The following is a 24,170-nucleotide window of genomic DNA, read 5'->3' on the forward strand; positions in this document are numbered from 1 at the left end:
GGGCTGGGGATTCGAACCCGCCACCTTAGGTGTACGTGGCTGGCGCCTTAGCCGGTTGAGCTATAGGCGCCGAGCCTATATTTTTAGCTCTTAAAGTTAGGTTTATAATCCATTTTTAATTAATTTTTGTGTGGGGTGAGGTAATGTTCATACATGTTTTGATGTCAAATAGTTATCTTCATGTATTTTGTCTACCTGCATAAAAATTTGTTTAAATTTCTTAAATTTTGTCTTTTGCTTTTACACCTGTATTTCTTGGTAGATGTGCTTTCTGTGTGTACACTCTTGTAATTTATCCCAATCTCTTTTGTATCATGGTTTGCTGTATAAATACCAGTATTCATGTAGCTGTGGTACCAGGGCTTGCCTTTGTACTTCTCCTGTATGCAGTGTGAAACCTCCTGGGCTTCTTTGTTCAATTCTGGAGTAGCATAATTTCATGGACAAATGGTATATTTTCCTTCATATAAAATAACTCACTTAAAATAATATTCAAGGGAAATATAATGAAAGTATCTAATTTTTCTCCTTGGAAAGCCATTTTGTAGTCTGGGATTGGCAAACACAGCTGCTGTGAGGCAGGCAGCCTTTCCTGTAGATGAGAAGCCCTCCCTCCTGGCTGCTTCCTGGTGATTTTGTCAGGATGCTCGCAAGGCAAACTGGGATTCTCCATGGCGCCTGGAGAATAGCACTAACACAGAGTTATCTACCTGGCACTGAGCTTTTGTTTGCATTCACATGTGGGAGATGGATACTGAGATCAGTAGCTTGTGTAGGCCCAGGAAGGGTGAAAATGGTATTCACTATTCTTTAAGAAGGAAAGGCTGGAGATGGAATCTTTAAAATAAAAATTGTCATGGTTCAGTGCCCGTAGCACAGTGCGTATGGTACCAGCCACATACACTGAGGCTGGTGGGTTCAAGCCCGACCCAAGCCTTCTAAACAGTATTGACAACTGCAACAAAAAATAGCCAGGCGTTGTGGCGGGCACCTGTAGTCCTAGCTATTTGGGAGGCTGAGGCAGGAGAATCACTGAAGCCCAAGAGTTGAGGTTGCTGTGAGCTGTGACAACATAGCACTCTACTGAGGGTGACATAGTGAAACTCTGTCTCAAAAAAATAAAATAAAATAAAATAAAAATTGTCACAAGTTTCTAATCATCTGCAGAACGTGTTTTCGTGAAACACATTGTTGTATATTTTCTTTCTTTCTTTTTGTTTTTTTTGGGGGGGGGCAGTTTTATTGTTGTTGTTGTTTAGTGAGCAGGTCCAGGCCAGGTTTGAAACCACCCACCAGGGCCAGCACTGTAATCACTGAGCTACAGGCACCAAGCCTTCTTTCTTTTTATTTATTCACTTAAATTTTTTTTTTTTTTTTTTTTTGCAGTTTTTGGCTGGGGCTGGGTTTGAACCCACCTCCCTTAGCATATGGGGCCGGCACCCTACTCCTTGAGCCACAGGTGCTGCCCTATTTACGTAATTTTTTGAGACAGACTCTCACTCTGTTGCCTAGATTGGAGCAATCCTCCTCCCTCAGCTTCCCATGTAGCTGGAACAATAGGTGCCACAATACCAGGCTAACTTTTCTATTTTTAGTAGAGATGGGATCTCACTCTTGCTCAGGGTGGTCTCAAACTCCTGAGCTCAAGCCATTCTCCTGCCTCGGCATTCCAGAGTATTAGGATTATGGGTATGTGCTACTGCACCCAGCCTGTATATTTTCTTAAAAGAAAAAATAGAAGGTAAAATTTCTTTAACTTGTTAGGGAGCTACCTCTATGGGAGGAGCAAATCATAAAGACATGTTTTTAGAATTAGTTTTACTCTTTTAATATTTCATTCTTATTTATTATTCTAAGTGGCAGGGGTGGAGGTGGCTGTTATTTCTTGTGCATCATGTACAGGGCTGGAGCTGGTGAATGGACCCAAGCTCTTGCTCACCCATTGAGTCCACTCTTACCATGTCTGCTATCAGTAGATGCAGAGTTGGAGAATTGGGAGTTGTGTTTAAGTAACAGCATTACTTCTTATATCAAGCCTAAGGATGTGTACAGATAATCATAGGCTCCAGAGGAGTGTCTTCCTATTTTTACTTGGCATTGTAGAGCTCTTCTAATTATCTACATAATCCACATTGAGTGTTGTATTAAACTGAATACAACATTAAATTGCACTGAATATTGTGTTTCGGGACCTGTTGATGTTTGGCATTATCGTGCATATTTTGCTATTAGAGACCACATCTTCACACGTACAGTTTTTTGTGTAGAATTACCTAGTTAGAATTAGTTACAGATTTGAGGCTGCTTTTCGTAAATGTTTTTTAATCAGTTTTATCATATGCCTAGTTGTACATGAATAAGTAGTTTTTTGTAGCCTCCCTACATTGTATTATTTTTGTCAATGTTGTTACGTAGTTTTTAGGCATCTGATATTGGTAAGACTTATCTTTTCATGGAAGATTGTACTTAATTTGATGCCTGTTGGTGAATCTGAGTTTAGAAACTAGCACCCTCAGAAATGGGTTCCTTTGCTGTTCTGAGTAGACATCCTTCTCAGCAGTGGCATTCACTTGCAAACCCGGATAGAGTAGGATTCTAAGACAGATGAATGTCAAGAAGGTTCTCTCTCTTTTCCCGAGGACTTGTTTTAGCATGTCAGTGTGAGCTTTTTTTTTTTTTTTTGAGGCAGAATCTCACTTTGTTGCCCTCTGTAGAGTCATAGTATCACAGCTCAAAGCAACCTCCAACTCCTGGGCCCAAGCGATTCTTTTCAGCCTCCCAAGTAGCTGGGACTATACGCGCCTGCCACAATGCCCAGCCACTTTTTTTATTGTTGCAGTTGTCATTGTTGATTTTTAGCTGGCCCAGGCCAGGTTTGAACCCACCAGCCTCGGTGTATGTGGCCAGCACCCTACCCGCTGAGCTACAGGTGCTGTCCAGTGTGAACTTTCTTAATTTGCCTAAACTGTTGCTCTATTAAGATCAATAGTTAGTCTAAGTCACTATATCCTTTTTTTTCCGACAGAGTCTCACTCTGTCACCCTGTGTAGAGTGCCGTGATGTCACAGCTCACAGCAACCTCAGACTTTTGGGCTCATGTGATCCTTTTGCCTTAGCCTTCCAAGTAGCTGGGACTATAGGCACCCACCATGTCACCCAGCTAGTTTTTCTATTTTTAGTAAAGATGGTTGCTTAGTCTGGTCTTAAACCCCTGAGCTCAGGTGATCCACACACCTTGCCTCCTAGAGTGCCGGGATTATAGGCATGAGCCACAGTGCCCTGCCTAAATCAATATAGTTTCATTATAGAAAATGTGAGTATTGAGAGAAATAACCCACTAACAAAGTTGCTGTTCACTTGCTTTGCATCTTCATGGGCATTTTAAAAAAAATCAGTCTTATGATTGTCTGTGGAACATAGTTTTGACTCTGTTCTCATATATTGTACCGTATGATGTTTCCCCATATTATTAAGTGATATGAAATAATACCAAGTTGATGGACCTTGGCTTTTTTTTTTTTTTTTTTTTTTTTTGCTGTTTTTGGCCAGGGCTAGGTTTAAACCCGCCACCTTCAGCATATAGGGCTGGCGCCCTACTCCTTTGAGCCAAAGGCGCTGCCCAATGTACCTTGGTTTTTTAAAAAAATCATTATTGGGCATTTGTAATTTTGCAAGTATGTAAAATTTTGCATTGAGCATATTAGGGGGGTGAGGTTGAGAGTGTCAGAGTGTAACTCTCTCAGGCTAGATTCCTAGTACTGGAATTTCTGGGTTAGAGGGATAAACCTTTAGTGATTGCCTAGACTTCCTTCTTCCAGAGACTGTTTCCTTCCATAGGAAGTCCCTGCCCACCTCTAAGACTGCAGGTTCACTTCTTCAAAACACAGACCTGACCTGTCTGGAAGCTGTGCTTAACATTTCCTCAGTCCCTCACATTAGAGCTAGAACCTTGTTTTATACCTAAGCCCTTCAGTTAGAACTAATACTTCACACAGAATCCTGTGCACAGCATGATGGCAACTCCTAAACCATCTGTAAGAACGTCCATGGAAAGAGTATCAGCAAAAGGAAAGGGCAGTTGTGGGATAGGATAGGAGGTTATTTCTCTTTTTGTTGTTGTTTTTTTCCATAATGTTCTTTTAATTTTGTTACACTTTTTAAAAGAGAAGAGTGTTTCTAAATTGACTCGAATAACTGGGTGAAATGACCAGGCCTCCTGAGAAGACTCTCTTGTGAGCACAGCACTGATTCTCAGTTGATGCATATCATGAAAAACATTTACCTTGTTAGTACAATTATAGCAGGTGATGAGGTGAGATCAATCCTTGCAAGAGGCATGCCTCTCAGGTACTCTGAGACCTGGCTGCCCGTGGCTCAGCACCCTGCAACATGGCTTGAGAGGTGGCTGTAATGGGGGACATCATCTATCCTCAGAACCGTCCAAGTGGTTTCCAAAGAAGCCTCTCTACCAGCAAGGGTGGGATGTCCTATTGAATAGGCAGGGAAAATGTTCTATTCTTTTTTTTTTTTTTTATTGAACGGTAACTATGTACATTAATGCACTTCTAGGGTACAGTGTGGGGTTTTCACATGCAATCTGAAATACTTCCATCAACTGGTCAACACAGCCTTGATGTCATTTTCTCAGTTATTGCTTTAAAACATTCACATTCTACTCTTAGAAAGATTCACCTGTACCCCTATAAGGTAAACCTCAGAAGTAATCCCTCCAGACTCCCTCCCTCCACCCATTCCCCCCTCCCTTCTCCCTCCCCCTCCCCATATTCTTAGGCTATTTGGTTATAGCTTTCATATAAAAAGGTTTAAATTAGTTTCATAATAGGGGTGTGTACATTGGATATTTTTTCCTCCATTCTTGTGATACTTTGCTCAGAAGAACATTCTCCAGCTCCATCCAAATGTTCTATTCTTAAAACAAAAGTTATCTTGACCTTTGAACAGTTTGACTTAAAAATAATAATTATAATTCATATGACACTTAACTATAGCTTGTTGTTCTGTTCTGTTAAAGAAAGTTCTCTTTGGGAGCCTGTGGCCTTGGAGCCACATGTGGCTTTCTGGATCATTGAATGTGGCCTTCTTACTGAATCCAAATTTTGTATAACAAAAATCCTTTTAATAAAGTTTGGATTCAGTTGAAGGGCCACATTTGGGGATCTAAGGGCCACATGTGGCCTTGAAGCTTGCAGGTTCCCCACCCCTAGAAGACTTTCAGATAGCTTTTTCTGGGCAAGTCTGCAAATTGCAAAAATTTGCACTTCAACCCCAAGTTGAAGTGAGAGTGGCTGTCTCAGCCTTTAGAAATGAAAACCTTCTGGACATAATTAAGCCCTATCCACGTCTGCCAGGCTTACTTGAAATACGACGCAGGTATGCTTACATTTAATGATCATTGCTTAGGGGGAAGTGCTGGCCTCTGTTGTTGCCATAAAGTGTTGAGCAGGTAGATTGTGTGCCTCCTTGAAAAGAACCTGGCTGGACCAACAATGGGAAACAGAAACTTGGAGCTTTTTTGACGTTGGTGTATTTCTTCCCTGTAGGAGAACTGCGGCACATCACCAAGCTGAAGCCCTGGAGCCTCTTTGATGTGCTTGTGGAAAAGTACGGCTGGCCCCATGAAGATGCTGCGCAGTTTACAGATTTCCTGATTCCGATGTTAGAAATGGTTCCAGAAAAACGAGCCTCAGCTGGTGAATGCCTTCGGCATCCTTGGTTGAATTCTTAGCATATTCTACCAATATAGCATTCTGAGCTAGCAAATGTTCCCAGTACATTGGACCTAAACGGTGACTTTCATTCTTTATCAGGATTACAAGTGAGCTGGCTTCATCCTCAGACCTTTATTTTGCTTTGAGGTACTGTCATTTGACATTTTGCTTTTTGTGCACTGTGGTCCTGGGGAAGGGTAGTCTTTTGTCCTCAGCTAAGTAGTTTACTGACCATTTTCTTCTGGAAACAATAACATGTCTCTAAGCATTGTTTCTTGTGTTGTGTGACATTCAAATATCACTTTTTTTGAACGAAAAATACTTTCCCCTTTGTGTTTTGGCAGGTTTTGTAACTATTTATGAAGAAATATTTTAGCTGAGTACTATATAATTTACAATCTTAAGAAATTATCAAGTTGGAACCAAGAAATAGCAAGGAAATGTACAATTTTATCTTCTGGCAAAGGGACATCATTCCTGTATTATAGTGTATGTAAATGCACCTGTAAATGTTAATTTCCATTAAATATGGGATGGGGACTCAAATTTCAGAAAAGCTACCAAGTCTTGAGTGCTTTGTAGCCAAAGTTGCATGTAGCAGACTTTAACTGCTCCAAGGAGTTGTGCAAAACTTTTCATTCCATAATAGTCCTTTTACATTGGATTTTAAACAGAGTGGCTCTGGGTTACAAGATGTCATTCCCTAGATGACACTTTAAAGGAAGAAAAGACATGCTTCTCATTCTGAAATATGCATTATAATTCAGCAGTCCCATTCATATTTTTGCATATTTTTAAAGAAAAAGCAATTTCCCTTTAAAAATGTGATGGCCTGGTACCATGTGGTGTTGCTTCCTCTAAGCATTGTAAGTTAAACTCGATGTAGATTAAATTGGACAAGAGAAACATGTTCAGTGTGTGGAATGAAAAAAATTATATATATTTTTGGAAAAGCATGATCGTGTTTATCTAAAACACAAGGTATGGTCTATACAGATCACAGTGCAGTGGGCAGAACACTCTTCAGCTCCAAGTTACAGTATCCACATTCATTGCATAGGCGACTTTATGTGTGGCTATGACAAACTTTACAAGCTTTTTCATTGTCTTTCCATGAATTGAAGTTGAGAAAATGATTTTCCCTTTGCAGGTTGTACACAGTTTTGTTTATGCATTTCCTAAAAATTGTAGAATCCAGGACACAAACCATAGTAGGCAATACAATTTTAGAATGTAATATATAGAGGTATATTTAGCCTCTTTTAGAAGTCAGTGGATTGAATGTTTTTTTATTTTGAATTTTACATTCATTAAGGTGCCTCGTTTTTGACTTTGTCCATTAACATTTATCCATATGCCTTTGCAATAACTAGATTGTGAAAAGCTAACAAGTGTTGTAACAATAATCCATTGTTTGAGGTGCTTGCAGTTGTCTTAAAAATTAAAGTGTTTTGGTTTTTTTTTTCAGACATTGCCTTGGTCATTGCCCTGTATTTGAACATTTGTTATCAGTGTAGTGTCACCTAAACTAAAAGCAAGTACCAACATTCTGTTGGAGCAAATGCAATTGTAGAACATGCATTAAGGGTTATTGTAAGGAAATAATTTATTTTTTAAGGGCAAAAAGGGTTTAAGAAAGATGCTATGGAAGCAATTTGTTATCTGGAATTTCAGTGATCTCTTCATGTTTCATCAAAAATATACTAATTGCTTTTTGTTTGAGCATTGCAAATTTTCCTTTTTTAACAGCATTCACTATGAGAGAGCAAGACACATAATCTTTTAGGAAATAGTATTATATCACATATCACTGAGGTAGAATATACCATTCATTCATTTCATTATGAAACATATATGGTAAATTTTTTTAATGATGTTATAGGTTACCAGGTAGTGTCTGTGACAGGTGGTGGCTGTAGACCAGTGTACTGTCCATGATTTCCATAGGAAAGGCTCTTAAAAAACCAGAGCACATTTATTTCTTCTCTAAGTATGTAAGAATTTTTACCAGGGAGATAGTACACTTGAATGAAATAGCTAATTTTAGCTCATGTGGGAAATTAAAGTAAATTAATTATGAATTTCTAAGGGTGACCCTTATGATAAAACAGCCTGACTAGTTTCCAATGTAGAAACAATTGGTCTAGAAGGAACATACATTTGTATCAGACATAGTATGGTTTTAGCCAATTCTTGGCGGCTTGTTGATAAAGAATGCATATAAGCTAAATGAAAACCACTGGTTATGCTAAACATTATAACCAGCTCAGTGACTTTAGTTGAATGTCCTGTCTTTTCCTTTCTCTAGTCCATGTGAAGTCTTCATGGAAAATGACAAGCAGTGGCTGATGTATGTGATTATAGCAGATTCAGAGAAGCTGGCTGTCTGGAAATTGGCAGACAGAGAAAGAGTGGATATAAGAGCTTCAAAAAGGCATAAACTTTTTAGGTGAAAACTGATTTACTAACTTGCTTCTTATACTTGTACCATTCATAACTAGTTAACAGGATAAAGGATGAACGTTCCATTGGAGAACTTCAGTCCACATTATTCTTAGATTCTGCTTTTCGTATATCCTTTCTCAAAAAGTCAGAGATTTATGTAAGGTGCTGCAGTTTGCACAAAAGCTTCTGAATACGTATTTGTGTAGTAGGCAAATTTAAAACTGAGGAACTTAAAATACTTAGGAGCATAGTCCTTTTAAAATAGGTAAACATTGACATTTCACAAGCTAGTTAGCTTTATTCAGTGTGTGAAACTATCAGGGGATAGAAGATGTAAAGACATTTCCTAGTGAATGTTTTTTAGTGAATACTGTAACATAGATGTTTGACAAGTCAAGGATGGCAAAGTTGATCTATGTTCTTCTAAAAGTTGAAGTTGATCAGGATTGAGCCCTTATACGAGCTGCATTAATGCCTCATTAGTCAATTTTCAAAAGGAAATGGAAATTTAAAGTATAAATCATAACTTAAATTACATTTTTAAGTCTGTTTACTTTTTTCTCTGATGCACAAAATTTATATACTGTGCCAAATTATGTCAAGTAACTGGATGATGAAAACGTGTTAATAAACAGTGTCATTACTATTGAATATACTTAAATCCTCCTGAGAGGTAGATAACAAAGAGTAGGAATTTTTTGTTTTCCCTTAATTTTAAATATCCTTTTATAGTTTTGCAATAAAATGTTCACTTGAGAGGCCATTTTCATTTCATTTGAGAGATCTAAGGATAATGCCTTTTCCTTTAGTTCTGTATATCCAATACCAATTTAAAGAAAGGTATTTCCTACGAGTTTTAAGAAAACTATAGCTGGATTTTAATTTTTAAATCATTGAATAATCAGGATATTTCAGGCATATCCTAAAATGTACAAGTTAAATATTCCTGTGTTTTAGGCAAACTACCTATAGTTTTAGACAGTTTTAAATTATAATTTGAGTGTATCATGTAATGCATTAGTGGTCTGGATTTGTTCTGTATGGTGTCAGATACTGGTGATGCAGCATGACTTTTAAAATAGTTTTCAACATGGCTCTTGCAAAAATGGTAAGAACCATTCATTACAGGAACAACCCCCTACTGCCTCCTATTGTAGCTGCCATCTAACTAATGGAGGTAGTAGTCACTGAAGAAAACAGAAGGCTCCTTACAAATTGTATTTGAAAATTATAACTTTTGTAGAAACACACAGACCCAATCTTAGAAGTTGTACAGGACAATTTGGTAAAACTGACATAATTGTGATTTATTAACATGAATTAAAATGCCCAACCAGTGCTTCAATGTGACAGTATATTTAAAATAAAAAAGAAATTAAAGATCATATACTGTACTACTTTTCACAAAGATCACACAGTTTTGCAAAAGACTTGTCATATGTACAATGCTTATATATCAAATGAGAAAAGCTATCAGCAATTATATACGCAAAAGAAATGCAGTATTTACAGTTTGTCAGGAGACATTAGAAATCATCTATACATTAAATTACATTTTGCTTGCAAATAACCGATAAAACAAAATGAGCCATGTCCACACCAAACTATAAAAATTGTATTGCATTTTTATACCTAAGATGCACTCACAGAACTGCTGATAGGAAAAAAAGAAAAAAGAAAATCCTCATAGTGCCAATATTTAGCTGTGTACTTAATGCATATGTATAAAATAATATAGAAAAAGTTCACTAAAGGAATTTAACTGCAACAATAAAATTTAAAGATCATGTAGCATCAAATCTACTGCCAGAAAAACTGCTGGAATGTTCACTTACAAAATAAAGATATCTAATACTGTCTTAACAGCACGTTTTGAAAGGAATTTTAAAAAGCAAAAATGGGGAAAAAATACAATGAAAAGAGCACTGGTGTTTTTTTATACAAAGTTTCATGTACAAGCTTTAAAAAGTACCTTAACAGGTACATATGAAATATACAGTTTATCTTACAGAACATTTTAAAAAATGTTTTTGGAGTCCATTTTAATGCCACCCTGAACCATGGTAATTGTTCTGAAATGTTGGTGGCACCTGTGCTCTGTGAATTGGAATCTGTCCAGGCACTGGAGATGCCTGCTGAGGTCCTTGAACCCCATGTGGCAGGGCCACAGAGCCAGGATGAGGACAGAACCCTGAAGCAGTAGGTGTTGGAATACTGTTTAGTCCTTGGGGTTGGAGATGAGGACCTGCGACAGGTAATGGACAATGTGGCCCTGTTCCGGAAGGCTGGTGCTGGGGTCCCGGTCCCAAAGTGGTATGGTGTGTAGCTTGTGAGGGATATGGTGGTACAGCTGGATGAGCACTTGAAGGAAAAAGTGGAGGTCCTTGATGAGGTGGGTGGTGTAAGGCTTGACCCGATGTGGTGTGATGCCCGGAAGCCAAAACGCTGGAAGGTGGCGGTGGAGGGGGAGGTGGGGGTGCTGAATTTACAACATGCTGGTGTTGTGCTTGTAGACCTTGGAGTCCTGTGGAAGGATGGGGTGGGGGATGGTGATGAGGGGCAGGACCAGGAGGGGGTGGGGGTGGTGGCAAGTGGTGTCCAGCAGTTTGAGAATGAATATGCGACCCAGGGGTGACAGCATGAACAGGCCCTACTACATGTGCTACAGAATGTTGCTGATGGGAATTGGGCTGCTGTACCAGGTGTGGGCCTGGAGCAGGTGGTGGGGGAGGAGGGGGTGGGACAACAGCAGCAGAGGATGGATGGTGAATGGGAGGGTTCTGAGAGGGCAAAAAATGCCCTGGAGTAACATGGTGGCCTGGAACTGTTTGCTGGCTTGTGGTGCCAGGAAGTGCTTGATTTGGTCCTGATGTAAACACAGTTTGTTGAGAAAGACTACCTTTGAGCTGATTATAATTTTGAAAGTTTGCAGAGGGCTGCTGGTTTTGATAATAGGAGGAAGAAGAAGGAGGCGGAGGAGGGGGAGGGGGCGGAGCCGTGCTGTTCAGACTTTGTTGGTTAAACTGACTGTATGTTGCTGAAGATTGTCCTGAGGGTGTTGGTGTAAATAATGCTCCAGAAGTTGCCTGCTGACTACTGGCTTGAAGGTTCTGTGTTGCTGGATAAAAATTTCTCTGAGGCTCTCGCTGAGGTGTTCCAACTTGAGGTGACTGTGAATGATGAGGCCTGTAGGGAGATCCTAGCTGCTGTGAAGGAGGCTTTGGTGACAGATAACCATGCTGTACAGGTGTATGGGGCGTAGATGACTTTGGAGGATTTTCTACATGAGGGGATGGAGGACAGTGCATCTTGGCTGGTGTAGAAGGCAGCTTCTGTGAAAGTTGCTCAGATGAACTGCGAACGTGTGGCTGAGGAGGATGATTCTTTGAAAGTGCTTGGGGGTTATTTGATAGCTGTTTTTGTTGGAGCTCTGTTTTTAGGTGGATACTGTTCTCAGCTTCTGATACGGTGACTGTTGCCTCCCAATGGGGATCTGGTTTTGTGAGTATTTTCCCATGTGCTTGCATAGGAAGTACAGGTCCTGGTGAACCAGGCTATGAAAAGAAAGCAAGTCCTGTAAGTTTGTATTTATATAAACTTAAGAAACACTTTAGGTACTTTAAGGTTTATATTTCTTGCTGGTATTTAATATTGTTTCCTGTATGGGTTTGAGAAGTCATTTATAGAGACTTGGAGGGTTAAAAGGTCATTTTTTTTTTCACAGTTAAAACAAATTCTGATAATGAGCTTAAATTAACTTTTATTTAAGACAAGGTCGGGAAGTAATGGTCTAAACTGCCTTTTGCCTCTTCCCCCCTAAGCTACGAAACCTATTTTTAAACCTTATTCTGAAAGAACTCTAGTAACCTTAAACATTTAGTAAATTACATAATTGAAATGTCTGCACCCAACCTAAGGATAAATTGGTTTTGGTAAATAAACCTGCTCCCTCAAACCATTTTGATTTTAATAACCTTTTCATTTTCTTTACACACTGTTCAAATATAAATAATCCAAGTATAAGATCATTTGATATCTAGAATAAAAAAAAATCAATCTCAATTCTTCATCTTGAGTTTCCAGTGATAGGCAAGCCAAATCAAACTGTTGCATCTTCATGAACCAGGACGGAGATACCATTCCTTTAAATGAGTATCACCTAACCTTTTGCTTTTGGCTAATGAATTGGCTAGTTAAGTATTTCATGTAAAGGCTATGAATTTCCTAGACACCACTGGAATAGAGGTGGAACTTCAAGAGAAAACGTAAGCTATTAATGTATACTTAGACAACTTGTATGTTTACTCAAAGTTGTCCATTACAGTTCACTGAAGAGAGGATGAAAAAGCAGTAAAGTAGTAATCACAATTGAGTATGTAACAGAAAAAGTGTCCAGAAATTACAAACTGACACTTGATATATAGCAGAGTCATTATTATCATCTTTTCTGAATGGCCACATCCAAATGTCAGTGTTAGGATTACCTTGCTTGTTTTTGAAGGGCTTTTACAAGTAATTTGAGAAGTATCTGGGGACGGACATTCACTTGTAGTTGTGGGTTCTGGATTTTCAGGATCAGGGTCTGTAAAGCAAAAGAAGTCTATAGTAAATACAAAAATTACATGAAAAATACTGCCTTTTGTTAACACAACAATGCAATGCACGTTCTGTCATTTAAACTAACTTGTTATAAAGGTTCTCTTTTTTCTGATGTAGAAAGATGTTTCCAACAATAACCATGATAGGTCATTTGCTTACTGACCTTCCATAAGTTCACTGAAAGAAGGGACTGGGCCCTTAGCTTGCAACTGGGGAATGTGATTTGAATGAGATGAAGGTGAAGACTGAACATGACTCGGTGAACATGAGACACAGGGTGATTCTCCCCCTAGAGATGAAGCAGAGCAGACCCAAAGAGAACATTAGAGTTGCAGAGAACGAGGATGCAGAGTGATTAACTGACTATACTTTTTTGGTGAAGGAACAAGCTTACTTACCACTATCTTTATCTTTACGGTGATCACTGAGAAGCAAAGCTCTCTGATAACTCCTTTCTCTCACTTGTTCCACTGAAGTTGAGGCAGTCCTTTAAAACAAAATCACATCATCTTCAATTCAAAGAAGCTACTGCCAGCTAGATTATTTTTTGTCTCTTGATGGTCATCATCTCCTCAGACCAAGGCTTTTACTCTATTAGGAAAATACTTTGGCGTTAAGTTTTGAAAATAGCTAATCTTATCTTGCATACCACTTCCCAAACTCAGATTCTATCCTTATCCCCACTTAACTGAAGAACTTAATCAAGTCTGAATTGCTCTGTTTCCAGCAATTTCTTAGTGAAAACAAGGGAGGAATAGAAGATAGTGCATGAACAGAATGTCATTTCTGGTTGGTTACTAGAGGCACCAAAACATTCCTGGGATAAACTGTGTCAGGCTTGTAAGCTCTCAGGTGGAAGGGACCAAGGATTACAGCCAATGTGCCTCTATCTTTGCCAAGACCCATTATATGCAGCTTCTATTTCTTTTAAAGAAACATTTTACAGATAAAAGTTCTCTGGAAATTTGCATGGAAACTGTGAATAAATTATCAAGGAATAAACACAATGCACCTTTAGCAACACTGGCAATATACAAGCTGGTTTAAAACCCTATTAGCAGACAGGATCTTTTAAAATTATGACCACAAAACACCATCTGCTTAAGCCTTGGAAGAACAACAACAAATAGGAAGACTAGTTCATTAACAAAAGCTTGTTCTTTCCATAGTAGGAAACTTCCAAACAGACTTACCACTGAACTTCTGGTTCATTCTTCTCACTGGCAGTAGCTTCTTTAACAGGACAGTTATTGCTGGTTTCTTCAGAAGTAGCATTATAAACTGTAGCTGGTGTTGGTAAAGGTAGGCTAGCAGTGTTTTCTGCCTGCTCCCCGGGTTCACTACCATTGGCACATGCATCACCATTGTTGCTCAAGTTGCCACTTGCATGAGGTGATACACTAACAAGTGGAAAGTTTTCTGTCTTAGAGCCACTTTTCCTAGCTTCACGTTGTCTCTTACGGTATTCTAACAGAGAAACCTTAAACAAGAAAGATAAGAGAAAGCAAACCTTTTATTCTTGTTTATATGTCAGAACCAATCCATTTTTTTTCTAAAGAGAATTACTATAATTTACATAAGGAAATTATATTAAAAAATTTGATTCTGAATAAATAATAATTAACAATTACCAAATGCCTACTGTATGCCAGGCATTGTACTTAGAAAATTTACAGTAAATTATCTCATTTAATCCTCACAACAACCCTATGAAATAGGTATATTATCATCCCCATTTTACAGATGAGGAAATTGAGTAACTCACTCACTCAAGGTCACACAGCTGGTGAGTGTTGGAGCCGGGATTCGAACCTAGGTCTTACTTGAAAGCCCGTGCTCTTTCCACTATACTACATTGCTTCCCACAAAGTTGCCAACTGGACTCTGTTACAAAAATTAAAAGCACACATCACTAAAATTCTTTGACTTGCAAAGCAATAAGCCTACTAACAAATAAAATACGTATATATAGATTCTCCCATTTTTCTGAAATAAGGCATTCTGAACATTTGAGTAAGTCTGATAATGGTGATAATCAAGGAATTCATTTAATATATGCTTATCCACTAGTATATTAGTATACTTTCCAAACACACACACCCATGGCCTAAATGTAGTAGACATAATATTGGTTACAGAAAGGCCTTTCTTCTACACAAGACTATCTGTTCTGTGTAAAATAAAGTAACAAATATTATTCAAATCTGTTTTTTGGTTAGGGAGTGCTCAGTTTTAAAAGTTACTCTTTTGGTGAGTAAACCCTAGAGGTTTCTTTCTCTGAAACCATGCTCTTTACAAGGATTTCCTATATTATTACAATTTTTTATTTTTCTGTGAACATTTTCTAATGGAGTAATGGCAAAGGGTTTAAATATATACACACATAAAGTTTAGCTTGAATAAATTAAGGAATGCCTTATGTAATACATATAACCACCAATTACCCTCAGTAATTGAAAAAAAAAAATTAAAAGGACTATAAATTATTAAATTGTAACCTTTTTCTTTTGTGGTGGATTCTGGGGTGTACAACTCCCGTCGATCAAATTGTCATTAACAGTCCGTCCGAAACCAGATACAAGCCCATCTTCGGAAGCACAAAACACAGTTGTTTCCATAAACATGCCTCTAGTATCATCCTGCATCAGGCACTTTGACTCACTTATTCGGAAGCCTCCTCCAACCTCCAACTGATGTGAGGGTGTCAGGTCCCTCAAGTTGGAGTTCACTGAGAAGTTAACTCCTGTTCTGTCAGGACTCTTTACCCAGGAAGAATATATTGTACTCCGTCCGGAGTGAGTCGAGTCCAGTTGGTTGTTAGGCTCAGTCCTGTCATGTGCAGGCGTCTCTATGGTTTTATGTAAGGCAGTTGGCTCAACTGCATCGAGTCCCAGTTGAAGGTCTGACCCAGGTTCCTTTTCTCCAGGGCACTGCCTGCTGACTTCAGTCCTACTTCTAGGACTGGTATAACCAATAGTCTTTATTTCTTGCAGACCCAGTTCAGTTAAATTGGAATTTCTAAAAGGCCCCAGTGTTAACACAGTTGAAGATCTGTCATATCCCTGTTTAAAGAATTTTTTCAAAAAAAATTACACACATAACAACATTGTGGTAATATTTCAAAGTCTACAAGTAAGTTAAGAAAAATAATAGTAATAGGAAAAAATAACCACTTAACCCCTTTTTAGTGATGTCTTACCTCTTGACTATAAGTGCGTCTCTTTATTTCTGGAGAACTTTCTGGGGAAGAAATATTCTAAATAGAAGAATAATTAGAATTGAGAATTAAAATACACAAATTGAGAATAATCATAGACATGAAAACAAAATAAGAAACTACATAGAGTTTGGTTTTAGACTCATCCCTATTTTATTTCTAGTCCTCAAATAAGGTACTTGTTTTGAGGTTAATTTGATACACAAATTCATTTAGTCTGCTGTGTAAATCAGTAAGATAAAAGTTAAGCTCATATTAGTAAAAGTTAAAGCATTTAAATTCGTATGAAAGTATATTCCCAATTTTCTCTTTTAATAACTTAAAAACTTTTCCTACTCTCGGTATACTATTGGATTGGGGAGGGGGGAACTGAGCTCTTAAGGAAACCCCACCCCCAGGAGTGAAATTTTTTCATTTACTATCTCACCTCAAAGTGCATGGTATTTCCCGGTGTACCAGGAGTTACTGGGGTAACTGGTGAATATATGGGTTTATAACCATTTCTACAAGTTTCATCATCCGATTTTATCCGTGGAGGAGTGGCAAACGATGGGTCCATAGGAGTAACATCTGTGTGAGTTGGTGTAGCATACGGTGAAGGAGTAGGTGTGGAAGTTTCTGAATAAGCAGAATCTAGCAAGTGATAAAGTCTTCTTTTTTTTAGTGGTGTAGTTAAATCTGTTGGTGAAATAATAATCTGTAAGAAATTGTACCGCTGGTAGTTGCTACAGTGTATAATATGTTACATTCTGGGAAAGATTAAAATATCAACAGTAGTAATTATGATGTACTTTTATCCCAAATCTAAATTTCATGGTATAAAAAAATGGTACTAACATGAAGCAATCTCTTCACCCCAAAACGAGTTAACTTTACTGTTGGCAAGCATCATCTTTCTTTTAGACCTTAGAGTCTCAAAGAAATTTTACAAGTACTGATGTTTCTTTAACTGATTTCTAAAAGTTCTTTTGAATCTGTTTAAAAAGCAGCCAGCCAACCCCCCCCCCAAAAAAAAAACCCAAACAAGGCCTTTAAAAATTCCACCATAAACTCCAATGCACATGGTACTGCAAACTGTCATCTTCATCCAAAGAATTTGGAGGACAGAAGATAAAATACATAGCAACGTGCTTCCCTTCTAAAGTGCATAAGTAAACTATGCCTGTTACAAAAGCTATGCATAGGTCCAGCCACATTTCTCAAACTAAATCAACAATGAAAAGAAACTCTACCTGGAAGGGAACAGCTATCATTTAATAGTAGTGGACTTTTATTTTCACCATTGACTGTTGGACTTCTGGATCTTTCTTGACAGGGTGAATTAAATCTACGTAAAATTGCTGAATTTTCTTCTTCCAGAGCTTGTTTCAACCATCTCTGAATAACATAGAACATAAATGAATAGGAATCAGTTTGTAGCTGTTTAAATAGCCTGTTAACGCAAAGCTGATTGCAAAAGCATTTCACTACTAGGAACAGTACTGGTAGTAAGGAATGAGATCGGTATTTGCCTCATCTTAGATTTGTATATCCAAAGAAAAGTTTACCTTCTTGCATGAACCGGAAATGTTTTCAGTAGGTTCTTTTCTTCTCCTTTTTTCCGAAAGGAATGGTGAAGTAAATCTAATATAATGCTTAGGAGTAGAGTATACATGGGGACTGTAAGCAAGACCTGGTAAAGAATTGAGCTGGGTAGCTAACACTTCAGGATCTGTAGTTATACGCAGAGGCCTTTCTGAAAGGCTATCTGAAGGTTTTCCCGTCTTCTCATTTTTCTCACTTAACCATTCATTGACCAAGTGCTAGAGAAAAGAAAAATTTGGATCACTATAAATGTAATTACACAGATTATCCTATTGAGTATTCTAATATAAGGTTTGAAATTGATACTTTAAACTGGGTAATTTAACTCATTCATGTGTTGTCCAAAAACCAATATTTCATTCTATATTTCCTTGGTTATCTGCTATTCTGAAATATTTTATCCATTATTTTATAGAAACAAAAACACAGGGTTGCTTTTGTAAAATTCCTATTACAAAAAGACATCACAACTTTTAATATAGTAAAAACTTGGGAGATAGCAATGCCATTTTATTAAATACAAACACTAAATTTAGGTCTGTTGTTACTTCTATTATAAGATGTTTAACCTATTAGAAAAATCTGATTTTAAGCAAAGTTTTTTCCCTTATCTGCCCATCAGAATCTCCTACAGATGAGGTCAATGTACACAGTATATTAAAAAAAAAAAAAAAAAAAAGGCTCAGCCCCTGTGGCTCAAGTGGCTAAGGCACCAGCCACATACACCTAAGGTGGCGGGTTTGAATCCAGCCCAGGCCCACCAAACAACGATGGCTGCAACCAAAAAAATAGCTGGGTGTTGTGGCGGGCACCTGTGGTCCCAGCTACTTGGGAGGCTGAGGCAGGAGACTCGCTTGAGCCCAGGAGTTGGAGGTTGTTGTGAGTGTGATGCCATGACACTCTACCTAGGGGGATAGCTTGAGGCTCTGTCTCAAAACAAAAACAACAAAAAAACAAAACCCAAAACTGTCAACATTGACAATCACTGACTTAAGGGGTTCCAACTATCTCTTAAAATTCCTACCCTTTAAATATTTACATAGTCCTTTTCTTAATCCTGTTGATTTTTTGATCTACAAGGCACATAATTGAACCTTTACTAGCTATATGAATATACCTGATCATAAAATATAAATTTCTTCTCACTTTTAATTAAAAAAATAGTTTATTAACATTTTCTTTTCCGTAAGGGCATTCATATCTATATCTCGTCAAATAATAAGATTTTTAATTCTTACCATAAATTTAATTTATAGAAAATGTTGAAAAATTACTGTGTCTGTGTGCCTATGTACATTCACACAGACACACATAAAACAAATGGAGAAACACACATTAAAAAAATTATTGCTCCGTGTCCTAGAGGTAAGCACTGTAAACATTGTGGCGTCTTTTCTTTTCCTCCTCTTCTGTGTGTATAAAACTACCTTTCCAGAACAAGCAGGAGAATGTAGTAGGGAAGCACATGGAGTCTGGAGCCAGACCACAGGGGTGAACACTGGTTTTGCCACTTTACACTGTGACTGTGAGAAAGTTATCTAACATTTACATCTCTGTCTGTAAAAGAAGGGTCCTATAATCAAACCTAATTCTATAAATTAGTATTGTTGTAAAGATTAAAAGAGTTAAATAACATATATAAAGCTCTTAAAAGAGTATCTGGCACAGAAGTAGTGATATATGTCCTACAACATTTTAGACTGAATGAGCCCTTTGGGGAAATCATGATCATCTGCTGCTCCATCAAATATGTTGTTTAAATTGGCTTAGCGCCTGTGGCTCAAGTGGCTAAGGCGCCAGCCACATACACCTGAGCTTGCAGGTTCCAATGCAGCCCGGCTGCAACCAAAAAATAGCCAGGCATTGTGGTGGATGCCTGTAGTCCCAGCTACTTGGGAGCCTGAGGCAAGAGAATCACTTAAGCCCAAGAGTTGGAGGTTGCAGTGAGCTGTGATGCCATGGCAATCTACCCAGGGTGACAGCTTGAGGCTCTGTCTCCAAAAAAAAAAAAAAAAATGTTGCTTAAATTAACACTATCATAAGCAAAACCCAACAGGCAAGAGGGGCTTTTTTTACTGACTCAGATAGGATATAGAAGAAGCTTACATCTCAGGTGAGGGATGTGCAGGAGACCCTGTCTCAGAACAGGAATTTAAATAATTGTATAGCACCACAAAGGTCATTTAATAAAGTGTAGGGATTATGTCCTATAAGGAATAAAGAAAGTAGTCTCACTTCTTTTAAACCTGACATTTTTCTTTTCACATCACAAAGAAAAGTTGTAATTTTCTTGTTATTCTACAGTAGGCAAAAATAATACTCATTGTTTGAAGGCAAATACTGGCTGGCTTGCTTATATTATGTGGTGCTGTAAGGAGAACATAGAATTAGCTGTGTTTTGACTACTGAAGCCTGTGACTCTGGCAGGCAAATAATCTATAACCTTTGCTATTACAATGTAATCTTGGGTTCATAGAATTTTTCAAAATACACTTCTTTTGGTTTGGCAGCATGCTTACAGTAACTGAATTGGGTAAGAACAAAGACATAACAATTATGAATCTTTAAAGTACTTTGTTACATAAGTGTATGAGAAAGATACATTTATGATCTACCCTTTTCCCCAAAGAGTCTAATGGTTACCACTTGGTATCTCTGCCATACTCTAGTCAGAGTAGGGGAAAAAGAAAAGTTGCACAGGATGATCTGTTTTTTCTGGTCTGAAAAGCTCAGGCTGGTTTAATTCAGTGAATAGTTTCCCATAATTGCTTCATTAAGCCTAACAGTTCTTCTTTTTCTTTTCTGAGACAGTTTCACTATGTTGCCCTCTGTAGAGGCTGTGAAGTCATAGCTCACAGCAACCTCAAACTCTTGGGCTTAAGCAATTCTCTTGCCTCAGCCTCCCAAGTAGCTGGGACTACTGGCACCTGCCATGATGCCCAGGTATTTTTTGTTGCAGTTGTTATTGTTCATTAGCTGGCCTGAGCTGGGTTTGAACCCGCCAACTTCAGTGTAGGTGGATGGGTGCCGTAACCACTGTGCTACGGGAATGGAGCCAAGCCTAACACTTTTTCAAAGATTTTTATTAACAGTGTGGTCTAAAACTACTCTTCCTTATAAATTTTCATAGTACCTTCTTCACACTTAATTCTTGTAATCTACTTATATAATGCAATTTATAAAAAATACATAACAATAAAAATTACAATAAAGGATAATACATCTTCAACCAGTTCAGAGATGTACTAATGTAAAGAAATCATAAAATGCAATATTAAAAGTCCTGATATACTGACCATAACTGTCTCCACAGTAATGCAAACATTTTTAACTTATCTTACAGTTCTGCAATTCTCATTCTTTTTAAAAAGAAGTCTGCAAAGTATTTTGTTATAAATTGAAATTTTTAAAACACTACTATGATTATTTACTATCTTTAGGATACTGTTAGGAACGGTTCTTACATTTATTAAGAATCGTACCTTCTTTGTTTTGGGGTACTTGGTAGGACATTTATTAAGTGCTGGAGCTTCAGTTTCAGTAATTATTTCTGCTAATGCAGTTTCAGTTTCTGGTTCAATTGTAAGTACAGTATTTTCAATATCATTTTGTTGCGAAGTAACTTCTATATCAGGAGAAGATGGCTGGATATCTGAACACATGCTGACAGTTCTGTGTCTCCGACGCTGCTGTCCAATGTGAGTCCTACTTCGGGAAAAACTTTTTCTCTGTTTAGTTCTATTTACTTTGGCAGGAGTTGGCTTGCTAGCAGTTTCTTCTTTTGCTTGTTCCTAATTCAAAATACAAGAAAATGGAACTTATATAAAAGTTCAAATATAAAAGCATTAATCTGCTTCAGAAGCTAACCTCCCAGAATCTCTACAAATTGTGATATATAATAAATAGTCATAATTACAAATTTGGTAAATTATATCTCAAGAACAAAGCAAGTGTAGTCTTAGAGCTCAAGCTTAAATTCCCACAGGATTTGAAAAATGCTATTAAGCCAACAGGCATTATTTAAAATTCTTTATAGATATAATTGGATCATGTGTGGTAATTTTATTCGAAGATGTCTAAGTATGAAAATAAAACAAGACCTGAATAATACCTGAATAACTTCAGCATCACTGACAATCTGTGCATCTTTACATTCAGTTTTAACTTCAGTTTTGGCTGTGCTGATCCTTTCCAAGGCTTGTTCTCTTCTCTTCTCTCTTTTTTCAAGTCTGGCAAAAGCTTGCAAAATTGCTTCCATTTTCCTTTCTTCTCTTGTCTATGAAATTTAAAGTGACAAAATAAATATCATTGCACCCAAGTGAAATTCAGAAGTCCACATGTTCATGGCAAATTTAAAAAGTAATTGTCATGGTGCTGTTAGCAAAATACTTCTATTGCTGATAGATAAATAGGGAGGAGAACATTTATACCCAAGATCTTTTAGAATCCCAAACATCATAGTAAGTCCTATCATTATAAACATTTCTGATTGTTAATGATAAGGTTATACAAAACAAAAATCCCCCAGAACTACCTTGCTTGACCAAAGTGAAAATCTTTTCCTTAATAATAGAGAAGCCAGCCTCTTTTTTAAAAAGTGATTCAGAATTCCTAAGGGGATGATTGAAAAGGTAAAAATTCATATCCACTTTAGGAGTGAAAATATATCATTAATGCATGGTGACAAGATGTTGTGGGGTAAAGTCTTAGGTTCAAATCATGACTCTGCCAGTCTCAGTATCTCTGTGACCCTAGGCAAGTTAATCATTCTGAGACTGTAACACTTAGACTTCAACAGATTGCTATTGAGTTCAAATAGAAAACATCTGTGAGGTTTTCAAACAGTACTTCCATTATAATTCTTATAAAGCATTCCTCTACCTTCTGCTCTTCCTGTCTTACGCTGACAGTTCAAGACAGGCAGGGACTGAGGAACAGCAAGAGTTCCTCTGAGCATCAATTCTCTTTGGATACATAACATTAACAGCAAGACCCACAGCCTTGACCAGTGGGGCTGGCAAATGCTTCAGCTCTCAACCAGAACCAGGAAGCATGTCCATCAACTGTCCAGTTCTCCAAAAGAACCAAGTCCTGAGGCTCAGATCCATTTGTCTTTCCTCCTCTATTGTCATCGATGTGGGGAAGAAAGAAAGAAAGATCAGAAACTCAAGGTCTGGCTGCTATAGTCTTCCAATATTGGAGCTTTAAGCATCAAGATACCTACACTCTAGAAGCTACTCCTTACTCTTTCCTGTTTTTTCTTTGTTACAATCATCAAAATAACGAAAGTAATGTCAACAAAACTCTCATTACTTTTAAGTTTCTAATTTGTTACAGCCATACTACAAACATGACACTGTGGAAACTGAGGTCCAAAGAGGTAAGGTTACTTGTTCGTGGATACATATCTGTATCTTAGTTCTCCTAATCTGGGATGGACAGTCAACTACTAAAATAGCACAGGTAAAAGGTAATCTTGTTTGTTCAATGGAACTGGAGGTTCTAAAGCTGAATTCCTTCCTTGGACAATCCTTTGGATAAGGCCTTGGATAAGCCTTTAAATTACCTTATTTGACCCTTTTTGTCATATGCCTCTTTATGAAAAACCCTTTTATCCATTTATTAAGGCTTCTCTAAATCCTTAAATTTAGAAATCTCAAATTACTTAAAAAGGTAATTTTCATAATTATTTCACTTATTGAACTTAGTGAGGGAGAGGAGTAAATTACTGTGGTTACTTCTTTTAAAACTTTTTTTTCTTTTTTGCAGTTTTTGGCCAGGGCTGGGTTTAAACCCACCACCTCCAGCATATGGTGCCGGTGCCCTACTCCTTTGAGCCACAGGTGCTGCCCAAAAACTTTTTTTTTTTAAATTTGGGGAAACTATTTTTTCCTAGAAGAAACAAACTTGACTTAGCAAAAATTACTCACAAGGCAGGCACCTATAGAATATACTTTCTATATTAGGTGCCTGATCTTCTGAAAGTAGTATGAATTTATGCCAAGATAAAGTTCTCCAGCATAGCCCAATATTCTCTTGTTTTTGATGTTGGAAGTGAGGGTCAGAGATAAATTGTATGATGTAAAGATTCAAACTCATTCAGTTAATTGAACTCCCTTATAAACAGCATAATTAACCAGTAGTCAAAGCAAAACTTCTCTGTTTAGAAATGGTTCATAATGTATTACAGCTGGTCCGTATCTTAATGTAGTCCTTGGTTAGGTGTGGTGGCCCATGCCTTTAATGCCAGCATTTTAGGAAGCTATAGCAGAATTGCTTGAGCCCAAGAGTTCAAGGCTGCTACAGAGCTATAGTTGTGCCACTGCATTCCAGCCTGGGTGACAGACAAAACCCTGTCCTTCCCCACTCACCCCTAAAAGGTCCTACACTTCTGAAGAAACAAGACTTAAGTGACTCAGTCATAGGCAGAGCCATAATTATTGTGCAAGTTTTCCTGGCTTCCTAATTTACTTTTTCTAAAATTTTAGATTAATGTGAGAGTACAAACTATTAGGTTACAATATTTGCATTTGTGGCCCGGCGCCTATAGCTCAACCGGCTAAGGCGCCAGCCACGTACACCTAAGGTGGCGGGTT

At 37.7% G+C, this 24,170-nt stretch overlaps 2 protein-coding genes across 11 annotated transcripts in view; one reads left to right on the forward strand and one right to left on the reverse strand.

The window, feature by feature from the left end:
- SRPK2 (SRSF protein kinase 2) overlaps positions 1 to 7,195 on the forward strand; it is a 147,367-nt gene extending 140,172 nt beyond the window's left edge. For 2 of the 4 annotated variants that reach the window (XM_023518706.1, XM_023518701.1), the window contains one exon: positions 5,562 to 7,195. In XM_023518706.1, the coding sequence (XP_023374474.1) occupies positions 5,562 to 5,746 (185 nt within the window). In that variant the 3' untranslated portion in view covers positions 5,747 to 7,195. The remainder of the gene's footprint in view (positions 1 to 5,561) is intronic. The other 2 variants (XM_003782602.2, XM_012812207.2) reach the window with 2 other exon arrangements.
- Positions 7,196 to 9,460: 2,265 nt separating this feature from the next.
- KMT2E (lysine methyltransferase 2E) overlaps positions 9,461 to 24,170 on the reverse strand; it is a 103,789-nt gene continuing 89,079 nt past the window's right edge. For 4 of the 7 annotated variants that reach the window (XM_023518711.1, XM_023518715.1, XM_023518719.1 and 1 more), the window contains 12 exons: positions 21,686 to 21,850; positions 21,039 to 21,365; positions 17,538 to 17,792; positions 17,223 to 17,367; positions 16,418 to 16,668; positions 15,973 to 16,029; positions 15,272 to 15,835; positions 13,967 to 14,253; positions 13,172 to 13,260; positions 12,937 to 13,062; positions 12,659 to 12,756; positions 9,461 to 11,728 (listed from right to left, as the gene is read on the reverse strand). In XM_023518711.1, coding sequence (XP_023374479.1) covers positions 10,217 to 11,728; positions 12,659 to 12,756; positions 12,937 to 13,062; positions 13,172 to 13,260; positions 13,967 to 14,253; positions 15,272 to 15,835; positions 15,973 to 16,029; positions 16,418 to 16,668; positions 17,223 to 17,367; positions 17,538 to 17,792; positions 21,039 to 21,365; positions 21,686 to 21,850 — 3,876 coding nt within the window. In that variant the 3' untranslated portion in view covers positions 9,461 to 10,216. The remainder of the gene's footprint in view (positions 11,729 to 12,658; positions 12,757 to 12,936; positions 13,063 to 13,171; positions 13,261 to 13,966; positions 14,254 to 15,271; positions 15,836 to 15,972; positions 16,030 to 16,417; positions 16,669 to 17,222; positions 17,368 to 17,537; positions 17,793 to 21,038; positions 21,366 to 21,685; positions 21,851 to 24,170) is intronic. The other 3 variants (XM_012812224.2, XM_023518733.1, XM_023518737.1) reach the window with 2 other exon arrangements.

Source organism: Otolemur garnettii, unplaced genomic scaffold, assembly GCF_000181295.1.
Source record: "Otolemur garnettii isolate 467f Iridium unplaced genomic scaffold, OtoGar3 scaffold00005, whole genome shotgun sequence".
In the NCBI taxonomy this organism is placed as follows: domain Eukaryota; kingdom Metazoa; phylum Chordata; class Mammalia; order Primates; family Galagidae; genus Otolemur; species Otolemur garnettii.